This window comes from Lotus japonicus, chromosome 4, assembly GCF_012489685.1.
Source record: "Lotus japonicus ecotype B-129 chromosome 4, LjGifu_v1.2".
NCBI classification, from domain to species: Eukaryota; Viridiplantae; Streptophyta; class Magnoliopsida; order Fabales; family Fabaceae; genus Lotus; species Lotus japonicus.
Genome location: NC_080044.1, coordinates 74,064,875 through 74,081,158, shown reverse-complemented (window position 1 = coordinate 74,081,158; position 16,284 = coordinate 74,064,875). Strand labels below are relative to the sequence as shown.

Below are 16,284 nucleotides of genomic sequence, written 5' to 3'. Positions count from 1 at the left end.
AGCACATGCAACTTTCCAGGTAAGGAAAGCAAATATATCCCACCATGCATTTTTCTTCAATTATCACTAACCATTCAGAGAAAGCCAAAAATAATGCTAGGATATGAACAAATCACAAATTAATGTCTAATAATGCTTAGTAAACTCTTTTTTTTTTCTAATTGCAAATGAGTTCTATAATATACTCCAATGCAGATAAAATAAAACAAACTTTATTATACAAATTTATGGTAAAAAAATTAAACTATTTTTCTAACATCTATAGCAATAATCCATTTGATATAGGTCTATTACATCATACAAATTGGAAGATAAAGTCTAGTAGGAAATAAAAAGAGCAAAAGTCAATCAATAACTTTTTCACAATCACCTTTCTTTAATTTCTGCAAACTTTTTCTATTCTTTTACTTTTTTTATTATTTGGTGTTTTGCTATTTCATCACTCTCACTATATATGTAAGAGTAAGCTCCATATCAAACAATAACTTTTTTTTTCTGTTTTTTCCGGTGAACATTCCGGCAACTGCACCGTTGAACCTCGCCGGAAATGGACGAATCATGCAGAATTGGCATAGGCTTAATGCGGGGTCTCCCTCGCCGGCGATCGGTGGAGAACCGGTCATCTTCCCGGAGGCAGGGGTCCATCTTCTCCGGCTCCGGCGTCGCCCATTCGGAACCGGTGGACGCCGATGACTTCGCCGACGTCTTTGGGGGTCCGCCGAGAACCCTCCTCGCGCACAAATTCTCGAGCTCCGGCTCTTTCTACGAGGGAATTTTCCGGCAGCCGGAGTTCGTATCTCCGGCGATGAAGGGTGGCCGGACCTTGCCTGTGTTCAGGATTCCGGCAAGGAAGGAGAAGTTTTACAGCGACATCTTCGTGTCGGACGACGAGAGGAAATCCAGAGAGCGGTCGGGGTCGCTGTCAATGGCGAATTCGTCATCGGTACTGAGCTCCGAGGAGCTAAGCCCTCGCCGGCCGACGGTCGAAGATGACGTGGCACTGTCTGCTTTTGCTTCAAAGCTGAGGTACTTTACTATTGTAACTGTCAAGAAGAAAACAAAACTATAAGACCAACTGTTTTTGCTAATTGACAGTTATGCCCTTTGTGATACTCTTCTTGGCTTTCTCTTTATAGTGTTGTATGCGGAATTGAACAACTGAATAGAATGAGAAGAATAACTGAATTTCCATTTTTCTTTCTAGCTAAAACAAAATAGTAAGAGTATTTTCCTATTTACATAAGAGTTATGTCTAAGGTTTTAAATTGCGATTGCGGTTGCAGTTATATCATGAAGCTACAGATAAATGCGAGTTGATGCGACGTAATTCCAGTTGCGATGCCGTTGCGGTGACTTAAAAACCCTTATGTTACGGCCACAATTGTAGTTACAAGCAACCATTTAAAACTCTGCTTAGGACGCTAGTGATGTGCTTTTAATTGGACATGAAGAAGGCTTTTATATTAACATTGATTAGAGAAGATTTAAAAGTAGGTAACTACTAGATTACATAGAGCAGAGCTTGATAAAGTAAGAGATATTGAATATGTTAGTTACAAATCACTGCCCTGAGTTAGCTTATAGCTTCTAGCAATTGGTAGAACCATTTTATGGCAAACATTTCATTGTCAATGCTTGTTGTGCTTGGCTTTGGCTGTCCCATGATGCTTTATTGAGCTACATAGGCTTTCCAATTTCCACAATAAGGTAAATTTTGTTGAATTCTATTGAGACTGAAATTATGGTAAAGCAATAATGGGAATTCTGAGAGCTTTTAGTCATTGCTACAGGCCAATCAATGTCCAATGGAGATGGAACTCATCAACTATGATGTCTGAGGATTGCCCTAGTAAACAAAGAGTACCATATTTTCCATGCAATGCCGAGGCATTTGAAATTCAGTATCAGGATAATGAATACAAGGCAAACTTCAAAAGCCCCCATTTGGGATTCTCAAGAAGAGTCTCATCCCCTGAAACCATTAGTCTAGATTCCAATTCATATCAAGGCCTCAATGCGTTCGTTGATGATTGGGAACTCAATTCCCCGATTTCAGTTGCCTCTTCGCTTTGTCAAGAACCTGAGGCAAAAAGTTCAGTTCATGATATTATAGAACAGGGTGATGATAATGATGACAGTGATGATGAAGATGAAATTATGAGCTCCTATGTCATAGAAGTAAACTCCAACCTCAGAAGAGAAGATTGTGAAGCATCATCCATTGATGAAGCAATTGCGTGGGCCAAAGAGAAGTTTCAATCGCGAAGCTCTGAGGAAGAATCAAGCATGAGAAATGATGGCAGTGAGCAAACTATTGAAATAGGTGAACGATTCTCCCAATCAACAAATAAAAAGTCTTAGCCAAAGTTCACATATTTTGTTCCTGAAACAGCAAAAGCAAACACCTCATATCTGTATTTTATCATATAATGCAGGAAGCCCAGATGCAAGTGAATGTCATCAAGATGAAATTGGAATAGTTCAACCTCCAAAGGTAATATTGTGTTTGGTTAGCGTAAATAAGCGCATCAGGGGTGTAATCAAAACAACCTATAAAATAAAACAAATTAGACTATTAAAGAAAACATGTGATTAGAAGGGATAAAAATTGAAGACTGTGCAATAGGCATTCTACCTAAACTATTTATCTATCTTCTGAAGCAGTGAGAACTTTCATACCATGTAAAGATTCTAATTCCTATTAGGATTTTGCTTTGTTTCTATTTCTTTTTCTTGAGAATAAAGATTTAGATTCATAGCTCTGATTTTTCCACAGAAGCTAGAGACAGACACAGAGAGGTTGGATAGAGATATAAGATTGTGGTCATCTGGCAAGGAAACTAACATCCGGCTACTGCTTTCAACACTGCATCATGTAAGGTCTTCTTTGCTGTTGTTGATTTCTTAATCCTTGCAGTTTATGAATTTTTTCTGTAATTTCATACCATTTGATGTATATATTTAAGAGATTTGACCTGGTTGTATGTTTTCATTACCAGATTCTTTGGCATGAGAGTGGCTGGAATGCTATTCCTCTTATGAGTCTCATAGAAAGCTCACAGGTGAAGAAGGCTTTTCAGAAAGCAAGGTTATGCCTGCATCCAGACAAACTGCAGCAAAAAGGAGCAACACTCTTACAAAAGCACGTAGCAGAGAAGGCTTTCTCCATTCTCCAGGTAGGTAAAATGCATACATCATGTATTCAACGATTAAGGTTGTGTTAGGCTTTCGGTAGCCAACATAAAACTGACCGATATCTCTTTAATATGGGTCGGTGATGCAACCTTACATAGTAGGATAAGGTTCTTGTTTGTTTATTTGTAAGTTTCTTTGAAGCAACAATGAATGATTTGAGAATCTATGCTGAAATTAAGTTCACGTCTGAACAGGATGCTTGGGCTGCATTCATTTCTCAAGATGTTTCCTTTTAACCAGTAGATCATGACTCTAATTCTTGATAACTCAGTTTTGTCTTGAAAGTTTGAAGACAAACACCAAGCTAGAGATTGGGAGAACGGAAGTGTTTATTGACATGCAGCAGATATAGTTGAATACATGAAATTTGGAAACATCAGCTCCTTTGTACAAATAGTTACTGTCTTACTGATGGATCTTCGGTTTTGTTTATGTCTGTATCATGGTTGTTGTTTGGTGCTTTAGTAGGTATTATTTCTGAAGTAGTTAACTTAAAGTTATTTGATCGGTTTTAGTATTTTATTTGTATAAGTTGACTGGACACAAGAATTAGTTTCCAATACTTTTATGTATCCATTCCTCAAATTTTCTTTAGTCGGCTCTGCCAGAGCTTCTACCTAGGAGACAAATCACAGCAGCTCAGCCTCACCATTACATAGCTATATAGAGGTAGATTGAAATCAAAATCCAAGGAAGAGATTGTGAGGAAAAGAGGTGAGATTGAAAACGAAATTGTAAGGGAAATATTCATATGCGATGGCAGAGAAATGGAGTATGAAAGGTAGTGGTTCAAGGAGGAAGAAGAACATGAGAAAAACAACTAAAGGAAAAATCTTACCTAAAGGGATAAAAAAGCCCCCATGAAAGAGGACAAGAGGGGGAAGATCCACCCAAAATGGGTAGAAGTCCTCTCATGAGGTGGAAGAGCCATCCCCGTTAACTCTTAGGAAAAAAAATTGAATTATTTTATTGAGAAATAATATAAAAACCCGCATGGCAAAAATTATATTAGATAGGGAAAATGCTTCTATTCCAATTGTAACAAAAAAAAGGGGGAAAATACTAATTAGTACAGCAACGAATTACGAAACACAAGAATGATTTTTAACAGGTTATGATTGGTCATCAAAGTAGGCTAGTGTTAATTTATTTGAAAGTTATATATACTAGAAAGTAGAAACAATGTGTTTCGTTATGAATACCCAATCTATCTAAAAGAAAGCTTAATTAATTTTAAATTTGATATCCATGAGCACCACAACAAATAAATGGAAGAATAACAAATCTACATCCACAATGAATATGAACGCCTTTTTTATTAAAAAAGGGGAAATTTTCTTTTAAATTCTGAAAAACGGGGAAACTTCTAAGAAATTTTCCAAGAATCTTTTTTCATTACCAAATACACAAAGAAAATGGGGCCAGAGGCCTAAAGTCCTAAACGCAATTCTATGATTAAAAAAAGACATTTCCAGTATTTACAATTCAATACTCAAACCACAGGTCTTCGAAACAAATTGTTGTTTGATAATAACTTAAGTCTTCTACATCATGAATTGAATCGGCCATACCAACTAATGCAAGAGATCTCTACGCTTTGATGACCAACCAGTTTCCCTAATAGCATTTCATGTGCAATGCAACAGCCTTACCAAGCCTCTGGCTAGAGAGACTTTGAAATATTCCCAGTACCATGCGTACTTCGATAAATATAGCTATAATCCTGCAATATTAGGACACCAAAGGATAGATAAAGACATAAATCAGACGTTTGAGCTGAAAGAAGTATAGCAAAAACACTTTGTTCGTAAATATATATAGCTATGACATTACTCCCTTACAACGAAATGGAGAACCAAATGCTTGAAAAACACTCAAAGTTGACCATGACTTCGGCTTATAGAGTGATTGCGTAGGAGTTTCTCACGAGGTGCTTGCTGATCATTCTGCTGAAAGACATTCAAGTGAGTGAACATGAACACGCAAAAATTATTCAATGTAAGGTGTAAGCATTATTATACTCGTTAAATTACAGAAACAAGAAATGAATAATTTTACTCTAAACATGTGGCAGACACAGTCATAAATATTTCAATACCAAACCATTTTGAAAATATCACCAAGTTTCCTAAAAGAGCCTTTTTTTTCAGCCAAGGTTCAGAGTTCAGACATACAAAACCAACCAAGCAGGTCACAAAATTGGTCAGAAGATGACCGACCAAAAAGGCACCAGAGGCCATATCCAGAATAATACAGAGTCTCGTAACAGGTGTACTTCTTATGACAGCAAGGGACGCTTGATCCCATAAGTATATATATGACTGAGAATCTACTTTAGATTTTCTGAACATACGTACTCATCCATGAAAAAACTTGATACGACAAGCAGAAAAGTGCAAAAATCCAAGGCGCTTCTCTTCTACACCAAGGCAATTACAGTGCAAATGGCAGAAGACATTGCATCTTGCTTCTCACCCCTCTTAAACATCCATCTGTCCTCGCTTCTGCACCCACGGAAGAACTACACACCTCAAAAGTAACATTGGTCTCGATCGAAGCAGCTTTGCAGGGCAAGAGGCTTCTTCAAACTCAAGTTATCCATCAATAGCTGCCTCTGTAACCATTGTGGCTCTCCTAGCTTTCCTACCATCTGTCCCTCCTTCGAGAGTCTACATCTCAGCTTAGAGCCATTGTGCTCTGGAAGATCCTTTCATTTAGACAAGGAATGAGCTAATATGCTTCCATTCCTATGAGTCTCATCGAATTCAGGGTAGGCCTAATTCTACCCCAAATGTTAGCTCAAGGTGAGGGACTCTACCCTTTTCAAGGCCTTTTTTTTTATAGGCAAATGTTAGTGGTTAATTGTTAGTAAATTAGTTCCTTCACCAGGGTTTGAACCCTGGCCCTTCACCCTTCAATACAAGGCTTATTTAATCATGTCTATAGTCAAGGTGGGACCTAAAAACACTCTCCTCACATCCAAGGCTGGACCTTTGTGGGTGACCCATTTATGTGTAGCTCAATAAACAGATTTAGGACAAACTCTCTTAGAATTCGGGTTAGGAAGCTAGTTTAGGGGTGAGAAATGCTCTATCGTACATAAAGACTTATTTAGTGATATTTCTAGTCAATGTGAGACCTTACCACACTCCGCTCACACCTAGGGCTGAACATTTCGAGCGTGATTTGCAAAATTGGACATCTTCGTGTGTCTCATTTATGGGTGGCCCAATAAACTAATCTAGAACAATGTCTGATATCATCTTAGAATAATGTTTAGGCCTAACTCTACCTCAAAAGCTAGCTCATTGGTGAGGATTGTTCTATCCTATATAAGAACTTATTTAGCTATATCTCTAGTCAACGTGAGGCCTTAACAAAGTTCAAAGGAAACTAAACGAAGAAAATAGAAGACAGGTATGATTACCATGATTGAAAATCTGAGTTCATCTATGCGTAGACTATATCAATGAAGACATATTATGCACAAGAAAATCAAACTTCCAATTGAATACAACGAAATAGGTTCATCGCAAGGTGATAAAATGGAGAAAACAAATGACAAACGAGACAGACAAACCTTGTACAAAGATGCAGCAGACTCAGACTGTACTGTTGGAATTGCATTCTGCCCCAGTGATCGCAAGACATCCAAAGCATCCAAAGTCATCTGCCACCCGCAAAGTGCAATTGCATCACTACTAGTGCTTGGAACAGAGTTAGCACAACCAGCAGCAGCAACATTTCCATTCACCCAAGGGCAGTATTGGTTGTGATGGACAATAGGATCAAATTCTACAGCCTCTTCATAATTACTTTCACCTTTCGGAGGACCTAAAAAATTCAATGATTTCAGTGGTTTTGCTCCAAATATATTTTACCACAAAGCAATGCTTCTCACTATTTCAAGGTTCAAAATATTATACATATGCTTTGGCTGCGAGTAGTGATACAGAAGTATAAGCAAGGAGAACCATGTGCACAATTAAACGGAAAATAGTAAAAGCCTTAAAGAAGTAACTAATGCCATAACAATAAATAAGAAATTGATGTTAGTGATTATGAAGATTGTTAATTGTACTTGGATGTTAAACTCTAATAAACTTCCTTCATGATTTATACTGATTCTTTCTTCAACTCTTCTTTGTAATTCTTCTTTAAATTGTAGATTCTACCTTAAGCACTAACAGGGAGGGTAACAGTGAAAAAAGCTCAAGATCATTAAATTAGAAGCTTACCAATCCCATTTGCAGCGGCAAAGTCTGATTCAAGTAGAGCACAATTATTGGTGAATGATGATTTACCATCCTTCTTGATATTTTCTTTAGTATTTCCAGAACCTGAATACATATTAGCATTGCACGAACGGGATGGATGACTACTGTTAGCAGGTGGCAGATTACTGTTTTGACCAATCTTTTCTCCACTTTCAACAGATTCTGCCTTTGTAGAACAACCAATTTTTGACCCACTGTCTGCCCTTCCTACAGAGTGAGACATCATCTCCTGGCTATCACCAACAGGATCTTCCCTGTTTATATCATCGGGGATAATCTCATCCGTTAGACCTGGATGCGGAACAGATTCACCAGTCTGTCCTTGATTTTCAGCATCTTCTACTCTGTGTTCCATTTCACCAACAACACTATCAGCTCTGTGTACAGATATATCTGCCCCATGGATTTCAGCTTCATGACTAAGACACATTCCTACACTCCCTCCACTAACGCCAAAACTAATTCCATCTCGAGCCTGAGCAGTCACAGTTTCTGCATTGAGAAGTTCTTCCCCATAGTTTGTACAGCTTACTCCCACTCCACCAGGGACAACTTCAGTAGCTGCTTGTAAACAAGTGCTTTGCTGAGCTTGATTGCTATTATTCAGCTCAGATGTTTCATTCATGTCAACATTGCCATAGGTGCTAGAGGAGGGGAAATGAACTTCATCAAGGTCTCCTGGATAGTTTTCAACACTTTCCATAGAATCACCATTAACACTATGACATAATGTGTCCATTGCAATGACAGATGATGCACGGGATTGGAATCCGATTAGTCGATCACTACCTTGACGAAATGAAGAAGCTCGATTGCCAGCAACATAGCCCTCAAGGCCCAATGAATGGCTAGGACCAGCACCTGATGAATCTCTTTGATGAGGTGAACAGTATGTGTCAAAAATATCGGAGTCACGAGCACGTTTTGAAGGACCAGCTGAATATTTTCCGCCATCAGTAACTTCATCACCATCACGATCAATGACAGTTCCTTCAACACTATCAGCCTGCTGCTGCAACCTAAGAAGTGGTCTGTCATCGGAACTTCCACCCTTTTCAAAATTTCTCTTACGAGAGCTTGGCCCTCGGGATTCGTATGAAGCTGCACGATCACCAATCTCACTCCCTGAAGGCTGACCGATCATTAAATCCCTTCCCATGCCCTCATCAAGAGTATTTTCAGATGTAGCGGTCCTGCCCAAAGGAGTAAAACGAAAACCCCCAGCCATAGTAAGATTCAAATCTAGATCTGTGTTTGTCAACAACTTCCCCTCATTTGTTGTTGCAACTTCATCACGATCTTCAGTCTGATCTTTCTCTATATCATCAGCCGCTATCCAACCACTGATTCCACTAGCTGCACTCACTCCACGAGTCAGTCCTATCTTTTTACTAGTATCAGGAATATCTATACTGTTAGGTGCAAACCGATTAGGACGAGGAATAGTCAAAAAATCCGAAATTCTAACTGTAGCACCACATAAGCTACAATCAAGCAAAGGCAAGCGGCTGTCAAGTCTAGACTCCTTAAGAGATGCCTTTCCCTTTCTGCTGTCCATTTTCGTAGAAGAAGAAATTGCTTTTGGCCCTGGATCTTGAGTAATATGGAGTTGAGTCTTACTTGGGCCGAAAGAATATCCATTTCTTTCAGATTGAGCAGAGTGCTCTTCACAATCTTGAGCATTTAAAAGCCATCTCGGTTCCCATCCACAAAGACTTATAAGCTTCTGTGCCTGGCAAAAGCAAGATACACGAATAGGAAATAAACATATGACAGAGTACCAAGGGAAGTATAAAATAAATATTTACTGATAGACATTAAAAGTGAAAATAGCTTACACGAGAAAATAAGTAGTATGCCTCATCTTGAGAGTTTTCAAGCTCTGATATAAAGCGCTCAATCTGTGGGCCTCGAGAAACACACATTAGCTCAATTGCGGACATCGCTACCACAGGGAGATAGTGAAATTGTAAGAGTCCATCACATCTATCCTTGTAGCCACCAATTAAGGCAGATTGAGGAGTTGGAGGAAACTGCACTAGGCTTTCTGGACAGCTGTTTCCTTTCCAAGGGCAATTAACTTTATGCCCCGAATCCAGCTGCCTGGCAAAGGATTCGCTGGCATTTTGGCCTACGACCAGTCCAATAACAAATAAATATGTTAAAAAAAAAGATGAATATAATCAGCAAAGACAGAGAAGTTCCTATATCAGTATATCCTATATCCTAGTTATCACTTATCAGATAAAACTTGCTTGACAAACTAAATCAAAGTAAGAATGTATTTGTCAAACTGTTTTCAGATAAAATATATAAAAAAAAATTAAAAGGGTTTGATGTTTGAAACTAAATCAGAGTAGCTTAGGTGATAAGTCGCCCCTCTATTTTTTAACTTGTTTGAAGTCTTGTTATACATACTACAAGAACCTTGGAAAAAATACTACAAATATTCTTATACATGCATGCTAACTACAGCCATAGTATTAATACTAATTTCTCAAGCAACCAAAAACTACCAAATCTGCATAGTCCATACCAATGATCTATAGAATTCAACAAATTTTAAACATTTTTAATATAAAAAAATTGTATTAGAGACATGAAAAATACAACTTGGGTCTGGGGGTGGATGACTAAATCCTGAAGGGGCAACCACTCGAGAATATAACAACCCAGACAATTTTCTTAATATATCAGAAACAGCCCTTGAAATAGACATGAGCTGAGCACCAAAGGAAAAAAAAACATAATTCTATCTCATACAAAATTTAAAATTCATTGACAAACTAAGATGTGTTAAATCTTGAGCAACATTTCAAATCACCATGCATTTAGCAAAAATTGTTTTTAGACAATTGGAACCTCATAAGTAGCAGTCTGCTTCTACTGTTTTCCTATGGACTAAGTTAGGAATAACTATATTTTTGTTTGGGATTTACAAACTAATACAGACTGCTATTCACGGACGGTAAAGCCCTTGGTTTTAGTGCAATTAATTTCATCCCACATTTTTTTTTCCAAACTCCTCTCTTCATCATGTTGACTTCTACATGTTAACTATATATAGGATACCTCAACAAAGTAAGCCTTTATTTGGTATCAGATATTCTTAATTATCCTAGACATTAAACATGACCCATTTTAGAGGGAAAAAAATTGGAAGCCGGAAGTAGCTGAAAGTACTGTTGCAAATTTTCCAGCACCAACCTTCAGCTGATGTCCAGGATGAAGATGATATAAAACTCAGGCATTCACCGCATGACTCACACACAATTTTGTCTGCACTAATATTTGTCCAACCTTTCTGAGCACAAGCCAATGAACTGATGATCTGGAAGAAATTAAAAGAAACATGAGATCCTAGGAGACTGCCTCATATCTACTTAGAACACTGTGAGTAGCAAATATAACATTATCTAGGCATAGCCAATAGCTAACAATTACACCTCACAGATCAAGAAATTTCCTTGGACCATTACTTCATGTGAATTTGACATCTTAAAAGGAATTCCAGTACAAATACAAATAATTAGAAAGTCCCAACAGAACATAAAAACGGATCCCCACATGATGCAAAGCTGTAAATTACTGCAAGTGATATTTATAACATTCTAATAATCTGACCATTGCTCAGAAAGAATATAAAGAGGTCGTGAAACCAGTTGCAAGTAAAATAAATCTGCAAAAAACAGCTATGGATCTGTTCAGAATTTCACATACGTAACATTAGTAAAGAGTTATTTCTTTTTTCCTTTTTCAGGCTAAAACAGTATTTTTAATACATGCATAAAATCCTTAAAAAGCCTCAGAATGGAATCTATCATTTCAACAGCCAAATGGAATCACAAAATAACAAAATTTCCTTTTTGTGGTTTTGATTTTATTTGAGACCCTTGGTATCTAGAAGTCATATTGCATCCCGACTAACCCAACTCAAACAGATGGAACCATTGAAGGAGGCAAAGCTCTCCTAGTGCCTATCTTTCCATTTAAAGAATTGAAGTTGAACCCAAGATCTTGCTTTGGCATAACCAAGCTCCTTGCAACTTGGACCAACAAGCCGAGGCAAATTTCCTTCTATAAAGAAATTTATGAGACAAAAGAGGGATAAGTACAAGAAGGGGGAGGATAAGATATTACAGGCCATACAAGTCAAGATAAGACATAAACAACTCAATACAATGCAGCAGGGTTGCCCAGTTTCTCTACATTACAAATCGAAGATTCAGAAATGCCCACTCTGCTGAAAACCCATGAGCAGAAAACCAAAGATAAACCATTACATAATCTAGTCCAATAACAAGTTTACGGGCAAGTGACACACTTAAAAATGCAAGTGTTACTCTGCACCCAAATGTACCCAAAAAATGAATAAACTTCACAATTTCACAAAAACTTAGCCTCCTTTATTTGTTTTGGATACTAGGGGTTGGGGAGGCACCAGTGCCCCCTACTGGGTCCCATTTACCCCTAGAGAGGCTGGCTGTGATAGGGAATAGGGGTGAGCAATCATTGGGATATATTAGAAACTCCTAATGCATTTACTGGTCGCAGGGAAAGCACTGAGACTGATAGAACAGTTTTAGGATTTCCTAAGATAAAAAGAAACCCTAAAAGCAAATGATGATGATAGTAGGTTAAACATGAACCAAAAAGCTTCTATGAATACAAGTACGAAGTACCATCTCCCAAACTGGAAACCAACTTTGGAAAAAGATATTCCCAAGGACTGAACTTCAGGGACTAGCATGAGTTACAGCTTGCTTTAGGAAACATAAAATAATTTCAAGAAATTTTACAGATTTACTTGCAGCTAAGAAGTGACATGATTTCAACCTTATATCATGTGAAGGTACAATAGGCATAACAAAACCAGAAACAGCTGTAACGTTTATAAAATGAAAGAGATAGAATTGGAGCAAGTTGAACATATGGTTGACTACTTATTTCAAGATATTAAGTCATGGCTGGATAAAGAATGTTAATTAAACAATTCACAGAAAAAGAAAGATAAGGTAAAGGCAGTTCAGTTTAATGAAACGAAAGCAAATGTCAAATAACACTAATAATAAGAATAAGTTTCAAATATAGTAATACTAGGCTTTAAGGAAAGAATGAAGTGTGAAGTGTGAGAAAACGTGAAGGAAAGACTTTAAGGAACTGAAAAAAGTACACAATCTAGGTTAAGGTTTCTGTATAAGGTTAGTTTCAATATTTCAAAATAGATTTCAAAAATTTAAAAGAAGAATGACAGAAAGGGAAGTCTTCTTGCATCCTACAGTATATTGATTCTGCTCTTTCTTTCATCCTATTTCAACCAGAAAGCTTAGATATTCAATTTGTTAATTTCAAGCAGTAGTTATCACATGCCAAAAGAAAATAAGAAAAAACAGCGGCATGGATGAGACTGCAGGCTGTGAGACGAAAGAACAAGATTTCTATTCATGATAATTAAAATGACACATTAATGATTTCATGTAGATTGCATAACACTAGGTTCCTTCTGTTTTATTTTTTGATAGGCACTAGGTTCCTTCTATAACTTACAAGCATAAACAGAAGCTATCATAGGACCAGTTATTACTAGTACAAGACAGCAGTAGAGATAACCACACGTACGAATAAATTTGTGAGTTATGACTACGAGAATGTTTATATAAAACCATGTTCAGTTCAAACCTGAGGCTTCCCGAACCAATTTAAAGGGATAAATGTAGCCAGACGCCTTAACAAATCTCCCCTTTCCCATGGTCTACACGAAGATCTTGATGAAGCACCAGCAGTTGTGCTCAAGGAAGTAGTCCATGGTGGTTGTGAACCAACACATGAGAGAGAAGCCGCTTTAGAGCCTTGTGCATGACTTGACCCATCTAAGCTGCCAACATTCATCGGAACAGCAGGGGAGGATGCTCCAGCAGAACTGATAAAATACATGAATAATATTAATTAGTTGAGGAAGTTAAATGAATGACATTGATAAGAGCATTGAATATTCTATAAAAACACCAATATACCATCGCTAGCAATACATCATATATGCATTAAGTTCAAATCCCTAAAAATGTAAGAAACTTTCTGTTTTAGACCAAGGCGATGGAAAACAGTATGACTTGAGTATCTGGCCCTAGCGTGCAGTCGACCCAACAGGTGAGGCGCCCAACGGAAATATTTAGTAGGACAGTTTAGGAAGTTTAAAATCAACGCTTCGTGTCTATAACGGTAAATAGCATCATTTTCTCTTGTGAGGGTTGAGAAATCTCTGGTTATTATAGAGGAACAGATCCTTAACTATAGGAGAGGAGGCCCAGGAGGGTGAGAAACAAAATGTGTGCATGGCACACAGGCTATGCAGCCCAGGATCCCTAATTTGGGATGGTAAGAAATTGTGCTACCAAGCAGAAAAATCAAAGTCACATGATGCTCAATTGGTCAAACAAAGGATAACGTGATGCTGCTTCACTGTTCCAAGTCAAGGGAAACCTAAGGCAGCTAACACTTAATTCCTAATGGTGACTCTGTCCCAATGTGCTAGAGCATTGATGAGCTTCCCTTCTCTATAGGAAGCTTTGCATACCTAAGGATACTTAAACTGTTTGAAGGTCGAAGGATAGCAGAAAGTTCTGTATGAATCAGATGTAAAACGTTGGTAAAATCACCTAAGCCTACTTATCCCCCTCATAATTGCATATCCATAAACGGGTACAAAATTTAAATATCCATATACATGAAGAAAATGACCCAGTAAAAGGGGTCAAGTAGAAAATTGCTCATGAGAAATTCCATGGTGAGCAACATGAACCCCGTCAAACAGTTGAAATTCAGTAAATGGGCATATATGCAAATGCAATTAAAAAGCACAAGAACGAGTAATGAAAACCCGAAACACAATGGTATCAGGTAAATGAAGAATACATCCACTTAGCAAAATCAGAACAACATCATCTTCCATTAGATCCAATTCTCAAGCAGCAACAACAACAATGTTGTTATAATTTCCAATTGAATTCGTGCATAAATCTCAGTTACTCGATAAAACCAATCAAATTCAAAACACAAATCATAAAAAGAAAACCCTAATTTGAGAAGAAGTTGATGCTCGCATGAAGGAGCGGTAGTGAGAGAGGGAGATAGAGCAGTGTACCTGGCAGCGGGTGTGAGATCAACGGTGCCTCCGGAGCTGATAACCTCTTCTCTCATCTTTCTCTCTCTCTCTCACACTCTTTCTCTCTCTCAGTTTTCGAAGCAAATGAAATTCGTGAGTGCGAGCGAGAGTGGAATAGCAGCTTCAGTAAAATATATGAGACGAAACCGATGGCGCCGGTAATTTTTAACCAATTCTATTCTATTGATTCTTTTTTTTCCTTAGGTATATTCTGTTGATTCTTTCATTAACAAATCAAACCACATTTAACACATTGTATTATGGTGTTTTTCGGACACAAACAATAAAGTGCACAAACATTGTTTTGTTAAGGAAAAAACACAAGTTTCAGCTCAAGAAATGACATGTCAAACATAGCCTATATTAAAAGAGATTGTTATAGTATTTCAAGTGTGGTAATACATGTGAAAAATAAAAAATGTTGTTCGAGATTGGAACAACATGATTTATCAACCACTATAATTAGAATTTTTTGTGAGAATTTTTTTAAATATTTATTTTAAAGTATTTTATTTTTAGTGTTTTCTAATATTATTTATTTGAAAATTTATATTTTTAAATTTACAATACATAAGGCTAGTTGTTAGAACTTCTTCCCCGGCTAGTTGCCTTGGTCAGATGTGTGAAAATAAAACGACAAAGTCTTTAAAATTCGATTTATGAAGTGTGGAGTTTCAAGAGAAGTATGTATGTTGGTGTATAAAGAAACTAAATGTTAATAGAATTGACTCAATGTCTAGCTCCTTCCTCGGCATGCATAGGAGAGGGTGTGACTTGGCTTTCTCTTATGAGAAAGATAGTTGTGACAAGAGGCTCAGTTTCCGATGATGGTGGGTCGTCGGAGCACTAGATAATGGAAGTTGTGGAGATGGTGGGGAGGAAGATTCCAAATATGAGAAGCCCATAAATCCCAAGTAAGCGTCTGGCTTGATAAAGGAACATTAGAAGGAAAGAATGATGACGTCGAGCATGAGATTGGAAATTAAAACGAAGTTAGGGATCATGTAGAAAATAATCTAGAGAAAAGTGGGAACACGGGCAATAGTGAAACATTATAGGAGCCCAACCACTGTAACCTAATTAGTGTGGTTGGGTTGTCGGCGAGTCACGTAATACGACCTAGGAATGGAACAAGGGTTATTCTTTTGTGACAGATTGAGGATTTTGGGCCTTGATGAGTATGAGCCCAATGGATGTCACGAGAACTGGTGTGAAACAACCACCTAGAAGAAGGGAAGTCTATACCGGGAATCCCCAAAGGGGGAGGAGACTCAAAAGAGGTGGCAGCTGATGCTCTTTCTTACCTTTAAACCCTGGCAGAGAGAAATATTTATTTTTCATATATAGTGTTGGATTTAAATATATATATATATATATATATATAAAGAAAAATCATCATCGCTTAATTATGAGAGTGATTGGTGAGAGTGAAATGAAGAAATAGATAGGGTGAAAATACTAAAGTTAACTTGTTTGTTTGAGAGGTGAGAAGCGAGTGAATTTTTGAGTTCTTCATCAAATTGGAGAGATATTGTTTTTAATTCTGCGTGTTTTGTTAGAAACCTTAAAAAAACACCCGAAATTTGCATTCCATACAGACAATTATGTCTTCTTGATATAAATACTACTCACTCCATTCATAATACTACT

General features: G+C 37.4%; 2 protein-coding genes across 5 annotated transcripts; one reads left to right on the top strand and one right to left on the bottom strand.

Annotated features, from left to right (window-relative positions):
* Positions 1–469: 469 nt before the first annotated feature.
* LOC130716162 (uncharacterized) lies at positions 470–3,789 on the top strand. 3 transcript variants are annotated; one of them, XM_057566365.1, is made up of 6 exons: positions 470–1,026; positions 1,791–2,323; positions 2,436–2,494; positions 2,777–2,875; positions 3,000–3,176; positions 3,390–3,789. In XM_057566365.1, the coding sequence occupies exons 1-6, from the start codon at positions 548–550 to the stop codon at positions 3,429–3,431; spliced, it is 1,389 nt and encodes a 462-aa protein (XP_057422348.1). In that variant the 5' UTR covers positions 470–547; the 3' UTR covers positions 3,432–3,789. The 3 variants fall into 3 exon arrangements, with proteins under 3 accessions (XP_057422348.1, XP_057422347.1, XP_057422346.1); XM_057566363.1 differs by having other exon boundaries at positions 478–1,026; positions 1,779–2,323; XM_057566364.1 differs by lacking the exon at positions 3,390–3,789 and having other exon boundaries at positions 3,000–3,357.
* Positions 3,790–4,492: 703 nt separating this feature from the next.
* On the bottom strand, positions 4,493–14,771 carry LOC130716157 (uncharacterized). 2 transcript variants are annotated; one of them, XM_057566357.1, is made up of 8 exons: positions 14,614–14,771; positions 13,152–13,392; positions 10,680–10,803; positions 9,311–9,603; positions 7,434–9,204; positions 6,776–7,029; positions 5,037–5,144; positions 4,493–4,918 (listed from the first exon to the last, which is right to left on the bottom strand). In XM_057566357.1, the coding sequence occupies exons 1-7, from the start codon at positions 14,667–14,669 to the stop codon at positions 5,070–5,072; spliced, it is 2,814 nt and encodes a 937-aa protein (XP_057422340.1). In that variant the 5' UTR covers positions 14,670–14,771; the 3' UTR covers positions 4,493–4,918; positions 5,037–5,069. The 2 variants fall into 2 exon arrangements, with proteins under 2 accessions (XP_057422340.1, XP_057422341.1); XM_057566358.1 differs by having other exon boundaries at positions 5,037–5,141.
* Positions 14,772–16,284: the final 1,513 nt, after the last annotated feature.

What these genes read in the sequence shown, in the direction of transcription:
- LOC130716162 (XM_057566363.1), top strand. Translation starts at nt 548, where the DNA reads ATGGACGAATCATGCAGAATTGGCATAGGCTTAATGCGGGGTCTCCCT. An exon ending in GCTTTTGCTTCAAAGCTGAG is followed by an intron (nt 1,027 to 1,778) that starts GTACTTTACTAT and finishes GAGAGCTTTTAG; the next exon opens with TCATTGCTACAGGCCAATCA. An exon ending in AGGCTTTCTCCATTCTCCAG is followed by an intron (nt 3,177 to 3,389) that starts GTAGGTAAAATG and finishes ACGTCTGAACAG; the next exon opens with GATGCTTGGGCTGCATTCAT.
- LOC130716157 (XM_057566357.1), bottom strand. Translation starts at nt 14,669, where the DNA reads ATGAGAGAAGAGGTTATCAGCTCCGGAGGCACCGTTGATCTCACACCC. An exon ending in ATCCTGGACATCAGCTGAAG is followed by an intron (nt 9,604 to 10,679) that starts GTTGGTGCTGGA and finishes GACTGGTCGTAG; the next exon opens with GCCAAAATGCCAGCGAATCC. An exon ending in CTGCTGCATCTTTGTACAAG is followed by an intron (nt 5,145 to 6,775) that starts GTTTGTCTGTCT and finishes AATGTCTTTCAG; the next exon opens with CAGAATGATCAGCAAGCACC.